General features: G+C 57.5%; 2 protein-coding genes across 3 annotated transcripts; one reads left to right on the top strand and one right to left on the bottom strand.

Moving 5' to 3' along the window:
- On the top strand, positions 1 to 9549 carry CSDC2 (cold shock domain containing C2). Its single transcript, XM_076336979.1, has 4 exons — positions 1 to 210; positions 6700 to 6965; positions 7240 to 7362; positions 7626 to 9549. Exons 2-4 carry the CDS (start codon positions 6790 to 6792, stop codon positions 7786 to 7788), a joined length of 462 nt encoding a protein of 153 aa, XP_076193094.1. The 5' UTR covers positions 1 to 210; positions 6700 to 6789; the 3' UTR covers positions 7789 to 9549.
- Positions 9550 to 9893: 344 nt separating this feature from the next.
- On the bottom strand, positions 9894 to 21737 carry PMM1 (phosphomannomutase 1). Of its 2 annotated transcripts, XM_076336967.1 has the most exons (10): positions 21644 to 21737; positions 21400 to 21517; positions 20441 to 20517; positions 20142 to 20233; positions 17730 to 17829; positions 16867 to 16942; positions 13767 to 13882; positions 12702 to 12953; positions 11023 to 12578; positions 9894 to 10932 (listed from the first exon to the last, which is right to left on the bottom strand). In XM_076336967.1, the coding sequence occupies exons 1-8, from the start codon at positions 21719 to 21721 to the stop codon at positions 12831 to 12833; spliced, it is 780 nt and encodes a 259-aa protein (XP_076193082.1). In that variant the 5' UTR covers positions 21722 to 21737; the 3' UTR covers positions 9894 to 10932; positions 11023 to 12578; positions 12702 to 12830. The 2 variants fall into 2 exon arrangements, with proteins under 2 accessions (XP_076193082.1, XP_076193072.1); XM_076336957.1 differs by having other exon boundaries at positions 11023 to 12953.
- Between the last annotated feature and the right edge of the window lie 3401 nt (positions 21738 to 25138).

Here is a 25138-nt window from a genome sequence, read left to right as displayed (position 1 = left end):
AGGCGCACATCATACACACATCAGATACCACAGATCTATCAGCAGGCAGCCGGCAGGCAGGCAGGCAGGCAGGCAGCCGGAGAAAGCCCCCCAGAGCCGGGCTGCAGGCAAGACCGCTGCTCCTCGCGAGGTAGTGGAGAAGCGTTCGGCCCCGCCGAGCACCGATGCTTTGCAGAGTGCAGCTCCAGGGAGCCCGTCACTGCTAAGGAGGTAAGGGGAGGCACAATGGCCATCCAGCTTGCCTGGGCTATTGTAGCTGGAGGTTAAACTTCGTGCACCGCCTTTTTCTTTCAAACCTGCTTTTTCCTTTTGACGGCGGAGAGGTGCAAGGGTGAAGCGTGACTTCCCTCCTCCGGTCTGGTTATTCCCCACCAGCCTCAGGAACAATAACTCCTCTGGGGGTGCGGTGGCGGTGTTGCACATCTGCTTTGGCTGGGGGGCAAATAGCCGGGGCTTTGCCATGGAGGGCTGAGATCAGCTGGGACCCAGCTCTCAGACTGCCGTGTGGGGGGCAGGTGATTTATAAAAAAATCTGTCTTATTAAAGTGGGCTGATAATGATGGGGGCTTGAATTGGGGTTTCTTTGGGTCTGGCTGCACTATTCATTCCTGCAGACAGCAAGTTAGATCCACAAAGGAGGAAGGAAGGACGCGGATGAGGGCATTTGCGCCAGGTCTTTGAATAGACACTATTCTAATTAAAAAAAACCCCAACAGAACAAAACAACTAAATCCCACAAACTTGGTATTTGGGAGTGATGATTATGCATATATGCTTAAAAGGTAAATCAAGCCTCCATGATGGCTTCTCCCTTTGCTTCCCCTTTGCATCTGTCAGCCTGCTTGCTCTTCCCCATGGCCTCCCCGAGAATTGGGCAGCCCAGCACTGACTAAGGGAGCTTTTTATAATCGATCCATAAAGGTGACATTCATATTTTAGCGCTAAGCAGGCTGTATCGTAGGCGAGACTATCTCAGCAAAGATCCCTGGAGTTGTGAGCGTGATTGGCTTAGCTGGGGAGGGGACGCTGTCAGTGTGTATTCCCCAAAAAGCGCCTAGTTTATTTTTCCTATAGTAATTTGTCTCAGCAAAGGGGTTTTTAACATGCAGGGTAGGCAAGGAAATTGCTTTGATTGGTATTTAACTCTTAACGGCATGATCTGGTAACCAAAAAAGGGAGCGGGGGGGGCTGAGAGGCTTTCATTAGCATCGGACAGAGACAGCATTTATAAAAACCTGCCAGACGCCGAGGCTGTGAGCCTCCTCTGAGGAAGGGAGGATGGAGAAACGTAGCCCGGCGAGTGCTGCAGTGGCCCTGCTTGTGGTAACCCCTGCCTGGAGCTATCCTGGTTCCCCAGCTGGTTCCTGCCCTTCATGGCAGCACCCCGGGAGATGCTGATTCGGGATCTCGGCTGGCCACCACATTGCTGGTGGGTCCCTCGGCGTGTGAGTGTGCCAAGCAGCTGAAAAATGGGATTTTTGTTTTTGCATCAACCTCTGGGGACACGCTCCCACGTCTGGAGGGGTGTAGCTCTTCTCTGTTTCAGCCCGTGTCTAGACAGGCTGGGTCTGGGGGGGCATCAGCCTCCCTGAGGATGGCGGCGGGCCAGAACATCGCTTTCCCTGCTCTGTGGGGTGAGGAGATGGCTGCCGGCAGCCGGATGCAGAGATGGGCTGTCTTTGACGTACAGAGACCTTTTTGCTACTGGGGTGGAAGGAGCAGGGAGGTAAACCTGACTCCTAAACTGGGGCCACTGGCAGTCACGAGGGATGGAGAAAACGTGATGGTGAGTGGCAGGGAAGAGCCAGTGCGGGAGCTCGCTGGAAAAGGCAGCAGAGGGAAGAGAGCCTCCAGCTCCTTGGCTGGGGCAGAGGGAGCGGCGACACTCGGGAGACCCGAGCGTGGTGGCAGACAGCATCCAAGCCGGGGATTTGCAAAGGGACATGGCGGCGTGAAAGGGAACGGCCCATAAAGGCGACAGCAGGCCAGCTGAAGGGTCACGTCCAGAGCCGGAGCGTGACAGCCACCGGCAGAGCGGCCGCCCGTCCCTTCATCTGTCCTGGGCAGCCGGGGGGGGTTCCGGCGGATGGGAAGGAGCACAAAGAAGCGCCACGCGGGAGGGCTGACTCGCCAAGGGCAATTAAGCCAATTAAATATGTATTCCCCCGCCCAGCCGAGGGACGTGTGAGGGGTTTTTCTTCGCTGCCGCTAATGAACGGGGAGTGGCAGACAGAGGCTGGTGCCTCTTCAAAAGGCTCCTTCCCCCCTTCTGGGGGACCTTGAAAGGCTGTTTAGTTAAACAAGGTCACAGCCAGCACCCAAGTCAATGTGTTTGGCTTTAAAGAGAGGGAGAGTGACAGTGATTTTATTTGATAAACCGCAGACCTTTCAGTCGCTGGTGATGAATGGGGTACTTGGATCTCGAGATAAAAGCTGATGTGTCTACTGCCTGTCTGCCTTAATTGGCCTGGGTTTCCTGTGTTCGCCTGCAAGCGCTCCCGACTGTCAGCTCGGCTCGGAAGCCTGCCCTCCGAAAAATATAAAAGCAAAGCTGGCTGCTGCTGCCGAAGGAAACCCTGTCACCAGAGGGCTCTGGGGTTTTGCTCTGAGATGGTTTCTTTGGGGAGGGGGGAAGATGGACAGGGTGGGATGTGTTTTTTACGAAGAGCATCCTTCCAGGGAGTGCTGGGCTTGGTGCGGCTTGCACACGTCCTTGGCTCGGAGGACTGTCACCCCAGGGGACCCTTGGAGCAAAGCCACAGAGGGGAGACAGGGAGGAGCGAGGTGGAGGTCTGGCAGCAGCAGTGGAGGGGAGGGTTATGCTGGAAAGGCTTCCCGTGCCCCTCGGCAGAGCCGGGCTGCTGCAGCCTCTGCTCGCCTCTTCAAGTGACACGGATTTTGTCCCGACACCATATACCTGTGTGGGATGGACACGGTGTTGTGGATGGTCTGCCAGGCTGGGAGAGACCCGGGGTGGGGAGAGATGCTCTCTGCCCCGGCGGAGGTTAGCATGATTGCTGGCAATGGAGGAGAGGGGGGAGAATGCCTCCCGTGCCCCAGGTGCCCCCTCCTTGTCGCCTGCTGGGGCTGCAGCTTGGAGAAAGGGCTGGGGAGAGGATGGTGGGGTGGAGCACAGGGAGGGAAGGAGATGGACGGGAGAGGCTTTCCCTGCTCCCCGGCTGGGCTGGGAGGGGAGGAGACATCGGTGAGGACATACTTGTGTCTCCCGTCTTCTCTCAGCCCGCTTTTGCCGTGAGTTTAATTTCCTCGGTCCCTTTGTTTGCTGCAGGGATTTAAATGAGTTGGGAGGCAGGATACCGCCTCGGAGCCCCCGTGGTGCCAAGGCTCCCGCTCAGCCTCAGCTTCACTGGCGCCGGCAAAGCCGGGAGTTCAGCTGCCAGGCCCCAAGGCTGACCCACAAATTTGGGGTGCTCGAGCCAGGCACTGGTGAGGGGCAGAGCGCTGCTGGCCGTGGGAGCCAGCCTTGGCATGGCCATAGGACGGGGGTCTCTGCTCTAGCCCCTGCTCCAAGCAGGACTTAGGTGCAATGCCTCAGTTAGAACAGGCTGCTCAGGGACGTGTCCGGGAGGGTTTGCATACCCCTGAGGACGGGGATCCCACGGCCTCGCTGTGCACTGTCCCCATGCTCATCCTGGTGAGCTGCTGCCCCGCACCAGGGCTCTCCTCCACATCCCCATGGGCCAGCTGAAGCCCCCCAAAGTGCCTGCAGGCAATCGCGCCCAGCTTGTTCTCCCATGTGGGGCAAGCTCAGCTTGTGGGGGCAAATGGCAGCCCTAGGAGGGCACCCTCCGCTGCTGCTCTTGGGCCTCAGGAGCGGGCTGTCTGCCTCCTCTCCCCCAGTAATGCCCAGCATGCTCCTGCTCCCCACCACTGCTCATCCCCCAAACCAGGGAGCGTTCCAGAGCACCCTAGCCTGGGCTGGTCCCACAGGTGAACCTGGGGCAAACCCACTCTCAGTTGCCATTTCATCTGCCCATGCCATTTTGTCCATGCAAGGCTCCCCCTCTTGCACGCCTCTTCCCCTTCACCCATTTTTCTTTTGCCTTTGGGAAACTTCCATTTTTCCAGCCCCTTGTGGACCCGCCAGAGGAAACTCTTTCTCCTGGCGCCAACCAACCCCCTCAGCATACTAATAGTTTGCTCCAAGCATCATTATTCAGGTTAAATACCCTCCATTGTCCCTAATCTGGTGGGGGAACCGAAAGGCCTCCTCAGCAAAAGTGCACACAGAGGAGGCATGCCGTGGTGAAGCCATTTTCATAGTGGCGGCTCCATGATGTGGCAGAGAACTGAGGGCTGCTTCCCTCAAATTGTCCTGCTTGTCCAGCCCTGACACCTGCTGGGAAGGTGCCAGATCCTGCAGCGACGCCTGGGGACCACATCCCTTTTTGCTGCCCAAAAGCGGCCAGGCTGCTTGCCAGTGCAGGCAGGGTGGTCGGGTGGGGGCCACAGAGAAGGCAGAGAAGCCACTTGGTGGCTGCCCTGGCTTTTGGGTGTCTCGCTTGGGTGCTCCCTGAGCCTCTCTGAGCTCCTCAGGTATGGGGCAAGGAGATGGTGAGCCTGAGCCTGGAAATGGGAGAAGGAGATGCTGAGCCAGGGCATGGGGGAAAGAGATGCTGAGCCTGGGCACAGGGACAGGAGATGCTGAGCCTGGACATGGAGGCAGGAGATGCTGAGCCTGGGCACAGGGACAGGAGATGCTGAGCCTGGCCACGGGGGCAGGAGGTGCTGAACCTGGGCATGGAGGCAGGAGATGCTGAGCCTGGCAGGCCAGGAGCTGAGCAGCCCCGGTGTGGGGTGGGCCGTGGAGCAGAAGGCAGGCGCATGTGCTCCAGTTGCTTCATGGCAGAGAGGAGCAGCTGAAGCGCATGAAGGGTTTGGTGCAGAGGTGGATGGGAAGCCAGCAAGGGGAGAGACGTTTCGGAGGGGTTTGCGGCCATGGCTGGAAGTCTTCTCGGAGGGCAGGAGGAAAGTGGTGGCTTCTGCCTTGGGGTGGGACTCTAATGTGGCCTCTGCCGCCTGGACGTTGGGGTGAAGCTCGGCAGGGCTGAGAGGGGGCAGCTGTTGGGACACTAGCTGAGGCGTGGATGGGCACCAAAGCTGGACTGGCAGCCGTCGGGACCCAGTGGCAGGCAGACCCCCAGGCAGGGGAAGCAAGCGGAGGTGGACGAGGGGAACAGGAGTTGCCTCATTCCTCCCCGAAATTTCAGCTGCTCTAGAAACCTTTTCCCATGTCCTTGGTGCCTGCTAATTTCAGAGCGGAGGTGACCCCCTTTCGCACGTCCCCCCAGGGCCTCCGCATCTCAAGGGGCCACAGATGAGTCAGAAACCAAATTAAATATTCTCTGGATTTCCCAGTGTGTGCAGGTGTCGTCCCAAAAGATGCCACATGCCCCAGTGGGGTGGGAAGAGCTGGAGGGGGTGGCGGGGAAGGGGATGGTAACTCCATGGGATGTTGGGCTCCTCAGCTCCGGGTGATGGGGAAAGCCCTGAGCCTGAGGGGTGATGGAGACGGGTGAGCCCCCTGAGCCTGAGGGGTGATGGAGACAGGTGAGCCCCCACCCAGCACCCCCAGAAAGCAGTGCCCCCAAGCAGCCACTGGCGTGGGGCACCACGAGACAGAGGCACCCGGCATCAGATGCAAGCTACTGATGGGAAGAGAAATCAGCAGAGCAAAGGCTTTCTGAGCAAGCGGCCGCAGTGCTGATCACACACTAGACCATCTCACTGGGAGGCTTAAAAATGCACACACACACACACACACACACTCCCCCCCCCAATTTCATGCTCCGGGTGGTTCGGCGAGGACAGCCGTGCCCAAGCTTGCTCTGACTCCTGCTCTTTGGTAGGCAACCTGGCCGTCAGGCCACGTCTTGCACATCCTCCAGCAGCCGAAGGTTGCGGGGTTTCTGCCCCTTGGGGCTTTAACTCCTTGCAAACTGCATGATGCCAGCCCAAAACTGGAGCCCGATGACCGCAGTGGCAGGAGGTTGTGCTTATGTTGTGGCTTGTCTGAGGTGCCCAAGGGGTGTGTGTGCTGCCCGCGGCCCCGCAATAGCCTCCCGGTGTCCCTTCCCCGTAGGGATGTGCCCAGGCGGGCAGTGAGCCGCTGGCTCGGGCTGGGGTTGGGTCCTAAATCCCATAGCACTGAGGCAACCTCCAGTGGTGGGGAGACCTCAGACCCCTGACCTTGACCTGCCTGTTGTCTCAGCCTTTTTCCTTCACCCTTTTAGCAGAAATCTTGGGCTGGGGGGAGATCTTGGAGGCCAGGGCTGGGGGCCTGGGCGTGCTGGCACTGCATGGGCATCCTTCCCAAAATGGTCCCTGCCCGTGGCAGCCCGTGCTCAGCTGCTCCTTCTCCCAGGGCGTGCTTTTTAGCGACTTAATCTCTAATATGTGGGATTATCCTGGAAAATGAAAGACAAAGCCACAGACCAGGCTCGTTCCTTCCCTCGGGCTTGATTTGCTGGAACATCCCAGGTTGCTCCAAGCCAGGACGGGCTTACCGGGGCGATTCCCAGCGCCAGGGGTTGGTGTCCAGTACCGAAGGCCGGTGGCATGCTGCCTGCCCCCACAGATGTGGGGCCAGGAGCAGAGGGGGCAAATCCTGACAGCAAACTGCCCTCACCAAAAGCCCCCCCGGGGGGCCTGTAACCGCCCCCCCCCTTTGCTCCCCAGGTCACAGGCAGCAGACCTGCGCGCCCGGGCGCCCTTTCTCCTGCTGCCCGCCTGCCCGTCCCCAAAACGGAGGAGCCCGCCGGCCCCACCATGTCATCAGACCCCAGCGCCCCGCCAGCAGTGCCGCCACTGCACTCCCCCAAGTCGCCGGTGTGGCCCACCTTCCCCTTCCAGCGGGAGGGCAGCCGCATCTGGGAGCGGGGCAACCTCCTGCTGCGGGACCTGCCCAGCCCCCTCCCCACCAAGAGGACCAGGACCTACTCGGCGTAAGTACCCGGCATGCGGTGAGCGGGCTTGGGACTGTCCGGCTGAGCTGAGCAGAGACTGCGATCACCAGCAGTGCCTGCAGAACCCTTTTACGCCTGGTGCACGTCACCATTGTGGCGCCCGGCATCACCGCACCCACCTGCCTGGGGTGCTGTGGGTGGGTGCCATGTGCTCTCCCAGGGAACGCCATGTTTTCATAGCAGACCTTCTCCCGTGCTGCCCCCCCCGGGCGAGTGCTGCTGGTGAGACATCTCCGTCCCTTTCCTCCCACAGGACGGCGCGTGCCTCTGCTGGCCCCATCTTCAAGGGCGTCTGCAAGCAGTTCTCTCGCTCCCAGGGCCATGGGTTCATCACCCCCGAGAACGGCACAGAGGACATTTTCGTCCATGTGTCTGAGTAAGTCCGGGGGTCGTGTGGTGCCGGGACATCCTGGGGGAGCCGTGCCATCAGCATGGGGCTGGAGACCTGTGGGCTAGGGTGGGGATGTCTCCAGGGGGTGGGGATGGGGCTCTGCCTGTCCTCTACCCCCCATTGCTGGTGGGTTTTCTTTCCCAAGGCGCAGCTGGTGGGTCGGGTGCTTTCCTTGGTGCTGGATGGTCTGGGGTGGGGGTCTGGCTCTTGGCCCCGGCCCCACCACCTCTCCCTCTCCTCTCTCGCAGCATCGAGGGGGAGTACGTCCCAGTGGAGGGGGACGAGGTGACGTACAAGGTCTGCCCCATCCCTCCCAAGAACCAGAAGTTCCAGGCGGTAGAGGTGGTCCTCACCAACCTGGCGCCCCACACGAAGCACGAGACATGGTCTGGCCAGATCATCGGCTCCTAGGCGCCCGGGGGGGCCGCTGGCTGCTCGGCCCCACAGAGCAAGCCTGCCCGGCCGCTAGCAGGGGGGCGCGGGGGGAGCCAAGGCGGTGACGGGGCTGGGGCTGCCCCCAAACACGCAGGCGTTTGCGTTCGGTGTCTTTTATAAGGTTATGGTTTCCTTTCTCTGTGTGTGTTTGTAAGTGTCTGTTGAGGGGGACAGGGGAAGCAGAGCCCTCCCCTGCTGCCCCCCAGCTCCAGGGGCAGTGCTCAGCCCCATGTCCTCTTCCTTGCCCCTGAGGCCATGGGGAGCAGGGGAACCAGTCCTACCCCCCGGCCCCCCGGCTGAAGCAGGTGCTGAGAGCAGGAGGGGGCCGGGGCTCGGCTGGGGAGGCTCGGCTCATTCTCCTGAACCCTGCCCCAGCAAGACAGCCACCCCGCTTGGTCCCACTGCCCGCAGCACGACAGCAGCAGGGCATGCCGTGGGGCTGGAGGGAAACAGAGCAGCGTGGGGCGGTGTATCACTGTGCGGGGACTGGGTGGCTGAGACCCATCCCCATCACTGGCAGCTCATGGCACCCTCCTGAGCCACGTCCCTCCATCAAAAGATCTCAGGTCAGCGGTGCCACGGGGAGGCGAGTGGCTTACAGAAAGAAAAAATTTAGTTTTAAGGGACAAACGGCTGCTGGCAGGGCGCCGGGGGTGCTCAGCGTTGTGCCCAGGGGGCTGCGCCTGGGCGTGGGGCAGGGGCGCACTTGGCACCTCTGCGCTCCCCACCGCCACTGGGCTGGTAACGCACTTTTCTTGGCTCGGTGCTGACATAGTTTTGGGGAGATGGCCGCCTTCTCCTCTTCCTCCCTTGTCCTCCCAGCCCCCTGGGGACCCCCCTTCCCACGCACGCTTGTGTGTGTGTGTGTGTGTGCGTGTGTGTGCACGTCTGTAGCTTGCCGGGGGGGCAAGGGGCTGAGGAGTTTGAGTAGCCTCGGCCATGGGGTGAGTGCAGCCACTTCTTCCCCAGCCCCTCGGTGTAGGCAGGGTCTCGTATACAAAGCACAAACTTCATTTTTGGTCTTCTCCACCATATCCTGGCCAGGCAGGCTCCTGTGGCCTCGGGGAGGGACAGGGCAGAGGGCGGCAGGACGGGGGTGGCATGCACCCAGCTGGGCCTGTACTGACCCCAGGGAAACGGTGCCTGCACCGACACTCCGGAGGTTATCAGCATCTTAAGGGGTTTATTTCAAAGCAGGGCAAGCAGGCCCCCCAAGTGGGGTTGGTGATGACAACCAGCTCCCCAGGCACCCACTCAGTGGGAGCTGACGGCCCTCAGCACTGATGGAAAGGGGCGTTTTCCACCTTTCTTGCCACCGCTGTTGTGGTGGGGACAGGGGTCTGCCGTAAGCAAGGAGAGGAGGGGGGCAAGGCTGGTGCCATGTGGGACAGCTGGGGCTCTGTGGATTCGGGAGGACCACCACGCGCTGCCCCAGCCCGGGCTGGCATAGGGACTGCCCCAGGACCCCACAGCCCACCTCACTGCCAACCCAAAGCCCAGCTCACCCAGGGGCTGCGGCCATGCCAGCTCAGGCCCCAGGCGTCCCCGGGACACGCAGTCAGCTTGGCCAAGGCAAACTTTGATTCTTTTTTTTTTCTCTCTCTCTTTTTTTTGGGAATAAACTAAAACCCTAGACTTGTTGGTGTTTTTACAACTCCAGTGTGGTTCCTGCCTGTCTGACTGTGTGTCGACCTTTGTAACATTGGCAATAAACCATTAAAAGTGACTTTCCCATGAGCCCTGCCCATCCTGGCTCTTTGTCCTGTGTGCGTGTGTCGGAGGGGGGACACTGGTGGCTCTCCCAGGTAAGGACCTGGAGCACCCAGGGATTTATCCAGACGGCAGGACGGACTCACCCACCTCCACACAGCATGTCCCAGTGGATCCTGGGGTGCTCCAGCCTTGCTCGGGGGGAGCAGACTCTCAGCCTGGGACGGGAGGCTGCTGCCCACCCTGGTCCAGTGACCAGGACCGGGGCTGGTCCCCCGCTGCTGCAGGCATTTCGAAGTGCGGCTGCCTGCCATCTGGCTGCGTTTCACCCCAGCAGAGCCTGGCACAAAGCACACGCTGTCTCCAACAGCTGCTGTTGTAGCTTTAATATGATTGGTTTTTTTTAATATACCTATATATATATATTTAAATATATTTCTTATTTAACAGTTGGTATCAGCCAGACAGGAGCCACCCGTCTCGCACAGACATGGAGCCATATGGCACAACGGTCCCCAACGCGGGGCCCGCCACATCCGCTGGCTCACGCACACGCGGGGAGAAACCCCCACTCACGCTGTGGGCACCCACCGGGAGAGGAGCATCATGGCAAAGGGGTCTCGGGGACAGGCGTGCACCGTCCCCTAGGTGTAGGGCTCCCACCCCAGCGCTGTGCCTCATCCCTGCCCACAAAAACACAGGGCAGGCAGCCAGGGCTCTCGATGGCCCTGCTTGAGCAGGGGGGTGGGACCAGATGACCTCCAGAGGTCCCTTCAACCTCAGCTGTTCTGTGACTCTGAGACGCTGGGGCTGCCCCAGCTACTTCTGATGCCATCCTCCCTATCAGCCTTCCAGCAGGACAGGGTCTCCTGGCGGGAGGTGCCCTCAACTAGCCCAAGCTTGGTGTAAGACAGAGACAGGAATGGGGAACGTTCCTGAACTTGATCTCACCCATGCACACATGAGCTCCTGAGGAGAGACAGCGATGGCTGGTGCCTCGGAGGTCATCCCTGCCTCTGCCCTGCAACTCCCCCACCCTGAGCAAGGGACGTGCTGCCTGCCATCAGGAGTAGTAGCCTTGGACAGAGCCTGCCCTTCCCTTCAAATATGCAAGGCATCTCAGCCCCCAAGGCCACCACAGTGCCTCATGCCTTCGGGGCCAGGCCCTGCTCTTCACCCACCACCAAGCTCTCTAGAGATCCTGCTGACTTTGAATAGACTTACAGGAAAAATAAATCCCCAAAACCCACACATAACCTGATCCACAGTGAAACAGAGAAGGAGGATCCACAAAACACACGATTCCTCAATGAAGGTTGCAGTGGAGGGCCAAAACCAGTGGCCTGTGAAAAGAGCACCCTGCATCCAGGCTTCCCCAACAGGTCCTCTTCTCCCACGCAGAAATTTTCTCTGGGTAGAAAGAGGAATTTGTGCATTTGTTGGGGATTTCCAGATGCTGGGCAGACCGCTGCGCTCATGCAAATGTGATGCATTACAGACCTGATGTGTTGTAGACTTAAGAGGTGCAGTCAGGTGGAGGAGAGAGCACCCCGCCAGCACTGGTCACGCAGCACCCCTGCTCCTGCGCCTGCAGCCAGGCAGCAGTGCCAAGGTCCACTCAGATTCTGCCCGTGGCAATGTGGGAGCAATGTGGGTCTAAAAGCACCAACGTATCTTGCCTGAGGAACTTCGCCCCTTGGTTAAGTGGCAGTAGCCAGCTGAGAAACTTCTCTCTGCAGTCCAGCTGCTAGATGAAGAGCAACAGCGAGGAAAGCAGGAGTAGGAGAAAAAGAGGGGAGAAAACAAGACCAAGAGATGGGGCGGTGCCATACCAGCAGGGATGTGCTGAGAAAGGCTCCGAGGGAGCAATGTGGGGAGCTTTTGCAGGAACAACCAGCACCCTCCAGGTCCACAAACACTAGACACGTGTGTCCTGTGGAGCTATAAGCAGGACATCTCCCTGGAGGTGATCCCTGAGCTCCTCTTGAGCACCAAGTTGTGACTAACATCACTGGTGCGGTCACACACCCCGGCATAACAGCCAGGAATAAATGGGCAACGTGAGGGAGGAGGTCAAGGACCAAAGGAGAGATGTGGTTTTGCAACCCACGAAGACCCAGGAGAAGAGAGGAACAGGAGGACACATGACAGCTGCACTGGAGAACTTGCGTCCCTAAAGGTGACCACGTAAACCAAGCGTGTGGGACAAGATGGGGTGGAAAAGCAAGCTTGGAGGGCACTGTTGAGTGTGTACCTTTGTTGGTACTAGAAACCAGGTCTGGCCTGTGTTGGCCCTCTCTGAAAAGTCTCTGGCAGCATGATGGAAAGCTGAGCACTGGGAAGGAAGGAGTCTCGGTCTGTTATGAACGCCTCGGGATAAGGTTTTGCACTGACACCTCTGTGACGCCTAATGGACACGCGGGTGGGAAGACTGTTGGGAAGCCTTCTGCCCCCAACAGCTCTGCAGGGTGCTTTGCACACGCAGGGCACCCGGCGTCCTCCAGCTGTGCCAGGCAAGGTCTGACTAGACAACTTCTGCAGAACATGGAAAATAAACCCACAGTAGCCATTTTTTTTTGTAAGCTAAAGAGAGAATTAGTTTCTTCATGCACCTGAGCAAAGCTCAGAGCAGGAGCAGAGTCATTTTAAAACTGTCATTTCCAGGTCACCTGTAGGGACTGGCACGGTGTGGCACCGAGGTGAAGGACATGGTGATCCTCTCCATTAGGATGCACAACGCTGCAACGAGCAGGGGTCGCAGCTACCCCTTCCTACCACGGGTTTGGAGCAAACAGCCTTCCTGGCCTCTCACTTCAGAGCAGCTCTGGTGAGAGTGCCTGGGGCCTCAGCAGCCCCATCCTCCCCAGCCAAGGCGCAAGGGCGAGAGAAAGGTGAGACGCGTGTTCCCTCATGCAGAAGTGTTAAGAGAAACAGAGCGAAAAAGCAGAGAAGAGGGGAGGGAGCATGGGATGGACACACACACGCTCTCGTGACTGGCTCTTTCAAATGCTTTCCGACCATGAAAGCACCGGCATCGCCGCCCACCACGGCCCGAACTGTCAAGAGAGAAGTTTTGCCGGAGGTGAGGAGGGTCTGGTCCCACGAGCCCCAGCCATCAAAGGCGAGTGCTGAAGGGCTGCTCAGCGAAGGCCCCCTCCTGCACACACACCCGCACTCACGTGTTACATCCTGACCAGCTCTGGAAAGTAGTTTTTTTCGGTCTACCCTGAGCAGATTCCTCAAATGAAGGTGCTTTTCCTGGCAGGGGGAGAGGGTGGGGCCGGGGCAGGGCTGCGGGGACCCGGCAGTCAGCACTCGTTTGCTCTCTCTGGAAAGAAGATTTCGCGGCATCGCTGGACTGTGTCCTGGGGGGACTGGACGCTGTGTCCCACTGTGCGGGGATCGTCATAGATTTCATAATCATTCCCTCCCTGCGGGGGAATAGAAAATAGGGAAAATGTTACTAGGGTCTCAACAGAGCATCCTCATCCCTGAATCTGCATCTTGCTCTGTCCTGTGAGAAGCTGGGGTGGGAGCCAGCGGCTGAGCAGGCAGGGACCTGCTGGGAAGGGGCTGCCAGGGCTTTGCTGGCCCAGGGAGGCAGAAGAGGCTGGGCTGGGAGCCCTGCTCCCTCCTTCTTGCCTCCCCTCTTCAGTGCCAGGGGAGGAGTGAAGAAAGGATGGGGAAGGTCCTAGACCAGCAAAGCTTGTCCAGGAGCCTGGGGTTAACCCCTGCCCTACCTGTGGAGGAGCTAGCAGAAGGCAGCACATTTTGGGGGGCAGAGGTTGCCATCATCTGGAAAGAGCCTAGTGGATGGCCAAGCTGGTCTACAGCAGCAAGGAAGCATCATCCTCCACCACTCTAAAGGGAAGGCGAAACTGTTCCTGCTGTTGAAAAGCCCTCTCCTAAATGCTGGGCGCTCATGTTTTGGGTCCTGCGGACTGCAGGAGTGGCTGCCCCGTCTTGAGGGTGCTGGGGGGAGGAAAGCAATGCTGAGGTGGACCTGCTCCCCAGCACAGTGAATCCAGGGCCATTTCCCCATGACCCAGCGGGCCTGCCGCCATCACGAGCCTGCCGCAAACACGTGCCGCACAAGAGCATCTCTCCCCCTCACGTTGCTAGAGGTCTGTGTCGGCTGCCGGCAGGACCCAGGCTGTGGGACCCGTGATGGAGCAGCTCCACACAGGCTTGCCAGGCCAAAGGAGGGAAAGCAGCCATGTGTGGGGCGAGCGGGGCATACTCACAGGGGTCGTCTCATTCCCAAAGAAGTGGATGGTGTCAAATCTCTCGTCGTCTAGCACGTTGAGGCAGTAGCGCTTGTCCCAGCCCTCTGGGAAGACGTCAAAGCTGATCATGCCACCTGTCAGCAGAAGGAAGGGCATCAGGCAATGCTGGTGGGAGCCGGCAGGGTGTCCCCCCCGGCACTGGACAGGCAGGAGGAGGGGAGAGGGCTGGACGTGTGTGTGGAGCAGCCAGGCACCGGCTCTGCCTTGGTGTGCCTCTCCGGCATGTGGCTAGGACAGTGGCAGATGCCATTCCTGTGACAACAGGCTGGAGTGACATCAGCACGGCTGGGGTGACATTAGCACAGCTCCCCTGACTGCAGGCAGGCAGGCAAGCAAGAAACAGTGGGCTGCAGGGAGGGATGCTAGGGTGGGAGGTCCCAAGAGATGCATCTGTTGGGGGAGATTTGGGGTCACACCTTGCAGATAGCATCAGCATGTTGTGTCCCAATGGGAGACAATGCCCTCAGAAACTGCCACCACTCTCTCTCCTAGGCTCCTGCGTGGACATCACTGGCCCTTCTACAACCACTGCTCCGACGCTCCTTAACCCTACAGGGACTGGGGGCTCCCAGCACCCTGCACGCACAAAGCAAACCCCATGCACCACACAGCTCAGGGGTCCCAGCTGGCTGCGCTGCAGGCCCCAAGCAGGCTCTGCGCGCTGATCAAGGACCAAGGACCTTGCCACGGAAGTACCACGAACCTGTTGACATAATGGGGGCATGACCCTGGCCTGTCACCTCTCACCACGAGTCGAGTGCGGGTTGCCAACATCTGGAGGGGCACCAAGGCAGATGGGGCAAACGTACAGAGGTAAGGGAGCTTTACCAGGGAGCATGCATACGCGTGCACATGGACACCCACAGCCACCAAGGGTTAACGAACTTCCTAGCCCTTGCTCTTAGACCAGGTAGAGTTTACCCCAGCACTGCGCTGCCTTTTGGGGGTGTACGGAGGCAGCACCTTCCCCGTCCTTTCGAGCTGCCCTGCTGCGTGCACAGGCTGCAGAGCCAATCCCTTGTCCCATCACTGACACAGGTGACACGCTCCTCCCAAAACAAAGCCAGCAACTTAGGGCACGCCTGTGTTTGGGTCTCGCTCGGAGCCCGGAGGAACAGGGATTTGAGCTGGGATGTGCCTCTCCCTGCCAGATCATGTCTCTGCTCCCCTTGATTTCAAGGGGGCCCCCCTGCTTCTCCAGGCAATCTACTGGGCCACCAGCAATCCTGGAGTTTCATACTCTCCTTCTTCATAAATCATAACCCCACCTCTCTTAGGAAGGGGGTGAGTAGACAGGTACCCTCAGGGGATGGTCCCTGCTGCAGGAGGGGCACCGATCCCCCAGGCTGTTCAAACACGTACGTCCTGATGCCATGCTCCTCTCTTCCCTGGCTGGTTGAGGTGTCCCTGTTTGGGATCCCCAAACCAAGCCTCCTCAGAGCCTGAGGAGCCAGGGATGGAGCCTGTGTGTCCAGCTCAGGGCAGAGGATTCACTACCAGACAGGATGCCCCGGGCAGGGCAATGGGATACGGACAGGAACAAGTGTCCTATGAGCTCAGGGACGGGGATGCCCCCAGGCTTGCAGCAGGAGCCAGCATCAGAGCAGGAGCTAAACTTGGTTGCCTTCATTAAAATCCTTCCTGGTTTTGTATCTAAAGCCATTTACCTGTGAAAAACGCTGCATTTCGCTGCGTTCTGGCCTTTTAAACAGCGCTGGGCAGCAAGAAGGGGCTCCTGAAGCCAGCTGGAGAGGGTAGGAAATCAAAGGGAGAAGAGGTGGTGTGGAGGACAGCCAGCACTGTCCCTCACCTAGGCAGAGCATGGGTCTGGGGGGCTGCAGGGAGACCTCCTACCACCTCTGGGGCTTGCGTCCTCCACAGCCTGGGACAAGGCACATGGAGGCAGCTTGGCGCAAGAGCCCCATTTCTGTGTCCCTGTTTTTGGATGCCTGACATAAGACACCCCATGTTTTCTTTGTGGAGGAGCGAGGGGCCCGCAGCTCCCCTTGTCTTTATGCTTTTACACAACGGGCTCTTCATGGTGGCTTCCCAAAGTCAGAGGAGAAAGGCCCATTGCTCTGCTCTCATCCCCTGTGCCGGCGGGGACACGGTGGTGGGGACCTTGCCTTTCTCTGTTGTGACAAATGGTGTGTGTCAGTGCTGTGGGCAGCACAGGATGCCCCTGGCAGAACGCTGAAGGCAAGGGGAGGCTCTCAGGAGGAAAGCCCTTGGAGAACCAGAGGGCCAGACCCTTTGTACTTGCACCCACCATGCTGGGTGCAAGAGTGGGGTGCCACCTGCTGCCTCCCAGCCTCCTCACCCCCTTGCCCTTTGGCTAGGCTGCCACACAGCACCTTCTTATCTCACACATACCCATCTGCTCTGCGGAGGGTCTTCTTCCAGCGTCAGCCCCACCACTTACACACCCTCATTTTTCTCCCTGTCCTGGCCAGACCCCCAGGATTGCTCAAGCCCCTCCTTTGGTTCCTCGTCTTTGGTAAGCTGGCTATAAGAGTCACCCCAAGAAGTGGCCCTGCAAAAGCCCATGGCACGGAGCTGCAAACTCCTTGCCTCTCGGCAGCTCTTCCTCCAGGAAGAAAGACGTTTCCCTTGTAGCCAGCCCTCCCAAGAAAACCCCAGAGCCGAGACACGCATGAGGCTCCCGTCTCATTCCTAGAGAGGAGTGCATGTGCCTGGAGCTCTGCTGGCCACCGTGCTGCTGATGCTTGAGCCAGAACAGACCTTCTGGGCAGGAGTGGGCTCCGCAGAGCTAACTGAAATTAAGGCAGGGATAACGTCACGGGACAGAAATCCACCTGTCTGGCTGATTCCCAGGGAGGCAAATCTGCAGTACGGTTTATTCTCTGCTGTCACCCTGCCACGGATGTGAACGTGATGCCCCTGTGGGGGCTCTCCAGGACTAGAAGCTTCTTGTGCTCTTCCTGGGGTCTCCAGGCCCCCAGAGGGAACAGCTGGAATTCCCGCTCCCCTTCCCAGTGTTTTATGGGAAACACGATAAAGAGGCCAAGGCAAAGCCAGGGAAGCCCCCTCCGCTCACCTCGAGAGAAACGCAGGCCTTTGCCAGCAAACTCCCTCTGCAAGGCTGCCACAAACTTCTCCCGGATCCGCTCTTTCTGCGGAGGAGAAGGAGGAAAGGGAAGGAAAGAGGGTTTGAACAGTTAGATGTTGGCAGTCTACCGGAATCCACTGTAAGCTGTCTGCTGGGCAACTCTGGCTTACTGCTCCGCTCCCTTCCCACCTGCCCCGAGCCGCAGTGTAATGCCATTTAGCCAGCTTTCACCAGTCCTGCTCAGTGTCCGCGTAAAAGGCCACCAGCTCAGGGCAGCTCCAGCAGGCTCCTGGGAAGAGCGGATCCCAGCCCTTCCTTGGCAATGAAATGCAACTGCTTCAGTTTCCCAGAAGCCCAAAGTCTCCAGCTTTGCTTAAAAAGTCTTGCAAAGTCCAACTGATCCCTCAACCCCAAGAAAACTCCCCCTGGCAGAAACTGCTGTGAGCATGGGCCACGCGCTCCAGAGGTCTGCCCAGAAGATCCGCCATGGCCCTCCCAATCTGGAAAGCCCATTAGTTCCAGCTGCTGGGCCATCTTCGGTTACTGTAATGGAACACCCTGTTAAGTAAGTGCCTTATTCCCTGGGGCTCTCCCACAGCACAAGGAATCCTGCTGGCCACCCCATTGTATTGCTGGTCCCCAATGAAGTACAATTCTTCCATTCATCTGTGTCTCTCCTTGGGTTTTCCGACCCCCAGTCCTGTCTCCACCTCACTGCATGTGTTGGCCTTGTGCACAGCTTGGAGCTGGGCTCCTTTCTCCTCGGGGTGGGGGGAAGCAGGTAAGACCCGAGATCTGCGGTGGTGCAAAACCAGCAAAGGAAAGGGCGAGCCCAAGTCTGGCTCATCTACCTTGTCCAGCTCGGAGAACTCGATTCGCTCCTCTGGTGTGCAGCTCCGTCCGATGGGGGAGATGTTCAGCATCCCGTTGCGAAACTCAATGAAGGTTCCTCTGTGGGTGGACAAGGGCACAAGGTTACTGGGGCAGGGAGAGAAAAACAGACCTTTCCAGGGGAATGGCTGCTTGGTGAGGCATGCAGTCTCTGCAGGGACACACAGAAGGAGAGAAGCCATGCCCACTCATGGGTGCTTCACGCCAGGCAGAGACCAGGCACCAACAACTCTGCTTAAGGTCTCCAAGGGGCTCATAGTTTTATAAAAAGAGACACTAAGAGAAGAGGAATAAGCAGTTCCTGTGTGCCCTGGGGACAGGCTGGAAGCGACGAGCTTAGGTGAGATGATAGGAGACATTTTCTAATGTTGTAATAACTGCAAGGACAGCTATTGCCTGGACTGGACCAACTGTCTGATGAGACTGTGGCATCTCCACCCCTGGAGACTTTTAAGAAACATTGGGTGGGTTGGGTGAAGCTGGCGGTACCTTGGGGCAGTGGGATGGAACAGGTCAGCGTAACCCGCTGCTGATGTCCAGCGGCAGGCTGATGAGCAATCAGGACCTCCTCAAGGGACACAAATCAGGAAGGACCCGCAGGGCCTTTATATCTCCCATTTGTCCCCTGCACCTTTGACTGCAACTCTTATCTACGCTTGCACGGAGAGGACCCAGTTCCTGCTTGTCACCCTCACCTTGCACTGGGATCACTACTCTGCTGCTTCCTCGGTAGGCTGGTTCAAAGCACTAAGCCAGCAGAAAACTGTTCCCTTCTTTTCTCTTTGCCATAAACTCAGCCAGTTCTGTTTGCTCATCACCTTGGAATAGCTCACCGAGGGGTCAGACAGGTACCAGCACTGGTGGGTCAGAAACAACAGGGGATGGCAGCACTACCAATTTGAAAATAGACTGAAACTCTTGTGGAAACCTAGCTGGAGCAGGGAGATCCCCTTCCCTGTCCATCTGAGGAGCCCTGAGCTCATTCCCTCCAATGTCCCTCCCAGCCCTGCCCGCTGTTTCTCTGTGATAAAGTGCTTACCACTCTGAGTCTGGGGGAAAAACTCTCCACCTCCTGTCTCGTAACACAGTGAAGAACATCAAGGGGAATGGACACATGGGCAGCCATACCTGCAGCCTGGGAGCAGCATTTCTGCAGCACCAAGGGTTTGGTGGCTCAAGCCCCAGGCTAAGGCTCGGGAGATGTGGGTTAAAGTCCTTGCTTTGCTAGAAATCCCATAAGCCTAAATCCACAGAGGCACTTGGGAGCTGAAATTTTGCCGGGCTGTTGGGCAACCAGACAGCAATGAGGCAACCAAACAGCCTTGAGGGTTCTGGGTCCCAGCCCACACTTTCGGGGGCATGTTCAGCCGGCAGTCCTGTCACAAGGAGCCACCCTCTCACTGGTCCTTGTATTGCCACATGGTGACTCACACCAGGCAACTAATCTGGATCACAGATTAGCAACTTTACCAGCTTAATTTCGACCAGACAGCTTGCCAACTCGGGTTCACCGTACAAACACAAGGGGAGAGCAGGAACAAACCAGCCGGGCTGAGGGGAGGGCAGAGCCGCTGTTTTCAACAGCCCTGCTAGCTCACACCGGCTTCAAGCGTTTGCGAAACCATAGTCTGAGGGGTGGTTTGACACTGCACCCAGACTGGTTTAACTGCAGGCTGCCTCTGAAAGAGGTCCTCCTGCTCTCCCCTTCCACCTTCATGCCATCTGTTCCCTCTCTCTCCTTTCTGTGATAACAGGGTGTGCCGACCCAATGGAAAACTACCCTCTTCTTTCCTGGCAGTGGCCTAGTCATCCTTCAGAGGAGGTGTACCAACCCAACTCACCCTGTGGCTGCTGGATCTCACAGGGGAAGCAGACAGGAACACACGGTCGGGGGCAGAGCAGGGCCAGCCCTATTGCCAGTGGCGCCAAGCGACACTAGGCTAGAAACAGTGTGAAACTGTGTGCTCAGGCGCTGGACGTCCCATCTTAAGATCCATTGTTCATCTCCTTGGAAACTCATACAACCAATGATGCCTGATGCCCTGACCAGTAACGAGCTGGTACCATTGTCCTAAATGAGATGCACGCAGTGGCTGTACCCTGCTTCCCAGGGAAGAAAATCCAAGGGGCAAAAGAGCAGGCATTATGCTGAAAAATAGTGCAGACTCTCCAGAACAAAGACCCTCCTCCATTATTTCCCCACAGTGCCCAGCTCGGTGGGACAGTGATCCTACACAGGGCCTCTAGGTGCTAAGATAAAGCCTGGAGCGGGACAAGCTCAGTAGCTCAGCTGTTCTTAGGAGAGCTCTGGAGCCCAGAGCTCCCTAGAAATCAGTGATATGACAGCCATTTGCATGGGCTTGGGCCGTTACCGTTTCTTGGGCAGCTTCAGCAGCGCCATGTAGTTGAGACAGAAGTTGATTAGATCCTGCAGCAGCTCTTCCCCCAAGTGGTCCTGAATGGCCTGCGGGAGGAGAAGGGGGAGTGAGGAAGATGCTTGACCCTCCGTGAAGCCCACCCAAGAACACGACCTGGAGGAGTGGGACATTCAGGTCTGGCATTTGGGGAGGACAGAAGAGGCTGCCCATCTGCCCTGGGGCCAGGCGCTGCTCCCCACGGTGCGCGGGGCACAGGGAGGGAGAGCCAGGGCTGCAAGGGCAGCTGGACGTACCTGCTTGGAGACCAGCTGCCCATTCTTGTATTGCACTGTGCCGTTCTCTGCGAAGACGTAGTCAAACTTATCGATGACTGAGGGGGGAGGAAACAAAAGAGGAAACATGAGTACTGCCTGGGAAAAGGGGCCAAAAGGACTGGGCTCAGGACCGAGTGAGCCAACCTCCCGGTTCCTTAGTACCACGCTTTCCACATCTCCCGTGCTCCGCAAAGGGCCCCTGACCCTCCTGGCTCTCCGCAAAGTGGGCGAGGAGATTATCTTCTGCTCACAGCTGACACACGCAGGGGGAAACGACCTGACCGAGGTCACGGGCTGAATCAGTGGCAGGACGAAGATAAGGGCTCAAAAATGTCAGGCTTTCAACCAGATGCGTGTTACTCTGCTCTCTCTCCTTCCCACTGCCAGGGTGCTGGGATGATGCAGTTACTGGTTATCTAACTCCAGCCCCTCCTGCAAGCAGGACACGCAGCACTGCCGACTCAGCAATCAGCCGGGAATTTCTCAGCCTCCCTCCGCTAACGAGGCAGGAGGCAGAGCTCGGAGCCCAGCCGCGCTTGGCATCCATGCCAGAGAAGGAAAAGAAGGTGGAGGATGGAGGGAGCGGGGGGCTGCCCCCTCGCCCTCCCACTCCCTCCTCTACCCCATGTCCCTGTTTGAACACGATGAAGAACCCCCCGGAGACCCACCATGGAGCAGCAGGGAGGCAAAATTTGCAAGGGGCGCCTGCCCGCTGCGGGGGGGGCGGGGGGGAAGCTGTCAGAGCCCAGATGAAGCTCGTACAAACCGGACGCCGGAGCCGGCAGCGTGGGTTGGAGCATCCCTGCCTGCTCCCCGCAGAGGGAGAAGGAGCCGAGCGGCGGCTCCCGCCTGGGCACGGCCAGCCGCCCCAAGGGCAGGCTTGGGGTCAGATTTAGGACACAGGTGACCCCCGGGGGACCTCGCCGGCCGCATCTCACCTTCGTCCCCGTCCCCCAGCTGCTCGGCTATCTTGGCGTAGTCGGAGCCTCCCACCACGCCGATGTGCACCCTCTCCCGCAGCTCCCGCAGGAACGCGTCCACCTCCGGCTCGATTTTCTGGAGGGGAAGCAGGGGGTGAGGCCGCAGCCAGCGGGACAAGCTCCACCATGCTGACCTCGGTGTCGTGCGTGTGTGTGTGTCCGTGTCCCCTCCCCAAAACTCAATGCCCCAGTGCCTTGCTACCTGCCGGGCCGGCGTCAGGGTCCCGTCCACGTCGAAGAGGCACAGCACCCGACCCCGTACCGCCGCCGCCGCCGCCATCCCTGCCGCCGACTCGGCCTCTGCGAGCGGGAGGCGGGACTGCGCCGTAGGAGGCGATGGCGGCCGCGCCGCCCTCCCCCGGGCAGCCGCCGCACGAACGTGCGGCGGCTGCCCGGGGGAGGGCGGCGCGGCCGCGAAGGACCCCTCCACCGACCCATCATCCCTACCCCCGTGCCTCCGAAGGCCCCTCCAAACGATGCCTTAAGGTGCAGGTCTCGAACGGCTTCCCTCCTTTCATTAAATCTTTCGCTTTAGAGCCCTAACGAAGGACACGGGAGTTTGGGGTGGGTGGGTGGGTGTGCGCGTCTTCGCATTTGCTGTTATTACTGCAGTGGCCCCCCTGCATTTAGGGTCTGGGGGGTGTGGATTGAGCTACCTGGTAAGCTCAGCTCCTCTGGGGGTTTCTGCGTCCTAAGGAAGGGGACAGGAGCGGTGTGCATTCACCCGGTCATTCCCCGGGGCCTCACCTTGCATTTCTAACAGGATGATGTTAATAGCTAATATTTTCACTGGAGAAGTGCAGTTTTCAGCCCCCACCCCTCTGCACAAAGCCAAGCCAATTTCTTGCAGTAACTTTTGCTTTGACCCCTTAACAGTTACCCCACGAGTCATTTAGGATTTAATCAGACCATCTGGCCAGATCATATTCATACGGCTCCGTATTATGCTGGCCTGATACGTAATGGTGGACAGCCTGCCCGGCTGCCGTCTCCTACAATAATTCCTGAATTATTTTCCAACATCAAAAACAACCTACGTGGAACATTCAATGCTTTTTGCTCAGCAGTTAGCTTGCCTCCTCTCCCTGGATGGTGCTCAGTGTACTGAGCTAGGTTGGAACTGGGGGGAGATTTTTTTTTTACAGTCTGATTGCTTTTTCTCAGTATTATTTGCTTCCAGGACACTGTGCAACCACTCCTCCCAGTTCTCCACCAGATTCCTCTCAAAATGAACCATTCAGGTGGATTCAGAGAGTCTGGTTTTTGCTCACCATTTTGATTTTCCTGCTCACGCTCAATGAAAGGGGGATGTACAGAAACAGTGTTAATAATTTACCTCTGTGCCATTGCCTTGGACAAAGTTTACCAAACATCCTCAGCTACTTGCTGGGAGAGGCATTCATTGTGTCCACCAGTTAATGTCACCAGGATAGCTATTTCTACACTGTCTCTGTGAGTTGCCTCCATAAGATAGTGAGTCAGGCAGTTTTGGATGGGTATTGCAAGTGCTATTTGCCCTGGTACTGACGTTCCTGCAAAATCACGGCCTCTGGGGCCTTCTGGATCAGACCCTGTTATGAGCTCCCACCTCTGGAAAGCTGGACTCTTTTCTCAGGTGCACTGAAGCTCCCAGAATGGTTTCTCAGCAACCAGCTGCTTAGTATGTAATTGGGTGCTGAATTTTTAGTTCAGTTTAGGGTTATGCTCATTTATAGGTCTTGTCTACGTGTGATTACATATACCCCTCATCAGTTAATGTGTGGACGCTTACTCCAGAATATGAATACTTCAAAGCGTGTCTACCATGGCATGCTGAAGAGCGAGTAGAGAGGCCTTCGTGGATTCAGGTTGCTTGACTACCAGAAGCCAAAGAAAGAGCTGCTCTTCCATGCGGCAGAGCCGTGAGCTAATGCCCAGGACGCTCAAAAGACAGCCACGGGGTCAGATACACGGTGAACTCCCGGGAGTTCAGGAATGCAAGCCTTTATTTTTCATAAGCCATGACATGGTGCAAGGACGAGACTTCCCATGTCTGGGTAGAAGAGGCGTGGTGTTAGGAAAACCTGCCAGCTCGCTCCTGTCGCAGCCCGGGCACTGTAGCGGCCCTCGGTTCTTGCTGTAGCCCAAGCTGCCCTACGGTCTTATCTCCTGGCTGCTCCTACCTGCAGCTTTCTTGTCTGGGAGAGACCTTCCTCCTTGCCTCTTGCATTGACATTACTCTGGACATCCCAAAAGCAGGAGCTGCTCTCCCCGGGCTCAGGTGCATCCCTGCGCTGCAAGGCAGCAGTGCCACCTCGGGGCACTTCCCAGAATTGGGAAGTCTGCTAAAATACGGGTCAGCGTTCACATTTTTGCGCTCCTACAGTGCCATCAGGTTTATGCTAGCAGGAGAGCTTTCCAAAACTTGAACTACCTGCTGTGCTTTCTCAGCTTATTTGTCACGCTGCTTTAGAAACTCTGTTCAAGTCAAAACACCTCTCCCAGCACCCCGACTGCCATTTGGTATCAGCCGGTGAGGACTTGTGCCATCTTGGTTTCCCCAAGAGTACGAGTCTGCCTTTTGGTGAAGTGCACAGCTCCATACAGCTGTGCTTGTTCCTTCTTCTGGATTAGCTCTGAGAAACAGGGCTGCTGCGGCTGTTTCGGTCATTTAATACTTTGCACTTAAACCACTCCTGATATGTTCCCTGGATTGCTGCTCGGATAGGCAGCAGCTGCCGTCATGAATAAAATCTCTGTTACTAGCAGCAAGGGCAAATGCTTTGTTTGAAGTTTAGAAGTTAAGTGGCCGCGAGCACTGGCTTACGCTCTGTCTAGGGCTGCCGTTAAGGTCAAGGTTTTCCTTTTATACGTGTTCCCAGGTATTTTATGTAGGGCTAGTACTGGTACTTGATAGCAAACCAGCACCACATCTGAATAACACAGCCCAAAATAACCACAGTCATGAATCTTTAACAAAGCCCCCTTCTATTACAAGCCCTCTTCTGTATTACACTGATACAGACCGTTATACAAACAGCAACTGTGTGGTTTATCATTTGGATGCCATCGATAAGCATTCAGAAGGCCAAACCAAGCAGAATTCATTTCTTCCCCAGAGCCAGGTATTTCCCCTGCTCCTTAACAGTCCACCGGCAGAGGCATGATGTGCAGTGCTACATAATCCTCGCCAATATCCCCTCTGCAGCTCCCAAGGAACCCATGCATGAAGTCTACTTCTTAAAGCTGCTTTTTTCCTTTTGAAAGTAGTAGCATCAAGACAATCAGGAAAAGCTTAGAGCCTTCTGCTACGTTTAAGCTCTGTTGGACCTCTTCTTCAACAGCAGACATTAGATGTTTCATTCTTGCACGCTTAGGAGAGCAAGGGCTGCACAACACCTGTGCTGACAGAGCACCTACTGCCCAGCCTTCATTCACCTCATCCAAGCTGCATCAAGCCTCAGGAGTGTGGTCTTGGTAAGATACCACGGTGCTTACAGAAGGAAAATTTTCCCAAACTTAAATAAGAATATTGCCTGTGACCAGTTCTAGCAAAGGGCAGTAGCCACCGCTACTTCCAGTAGCAGTACCTGGCACAAACTCCTGGGACAGTTTCTCATCTTGCACTTTCCAGCCGGGACCAGGGTGAAGAAGATGACTTCTGGTCAGCTGCGTTCGCTGGGCAGCTGCGTGGACACATACATTCAAACAGGAAAAC

The sequence above is a fragment of the Aptenodytes patagonicus genome, chromosome 1 (assembly GCF_965638725.1).
Source record: "Aptenodytes patagonicus chromosome 1, bAptPat1.pri.cur, whole genome shotgun sequence".
NCBI lineage: Eukaryota > Metazoa > Chordata > Aves > Sphenisciformes > Spheniscidae > Aptenodytes > Aptenodytes patagonicus.
This window is presented reverse-complemented; position numbering and strand designations above follow the sequence as displayed.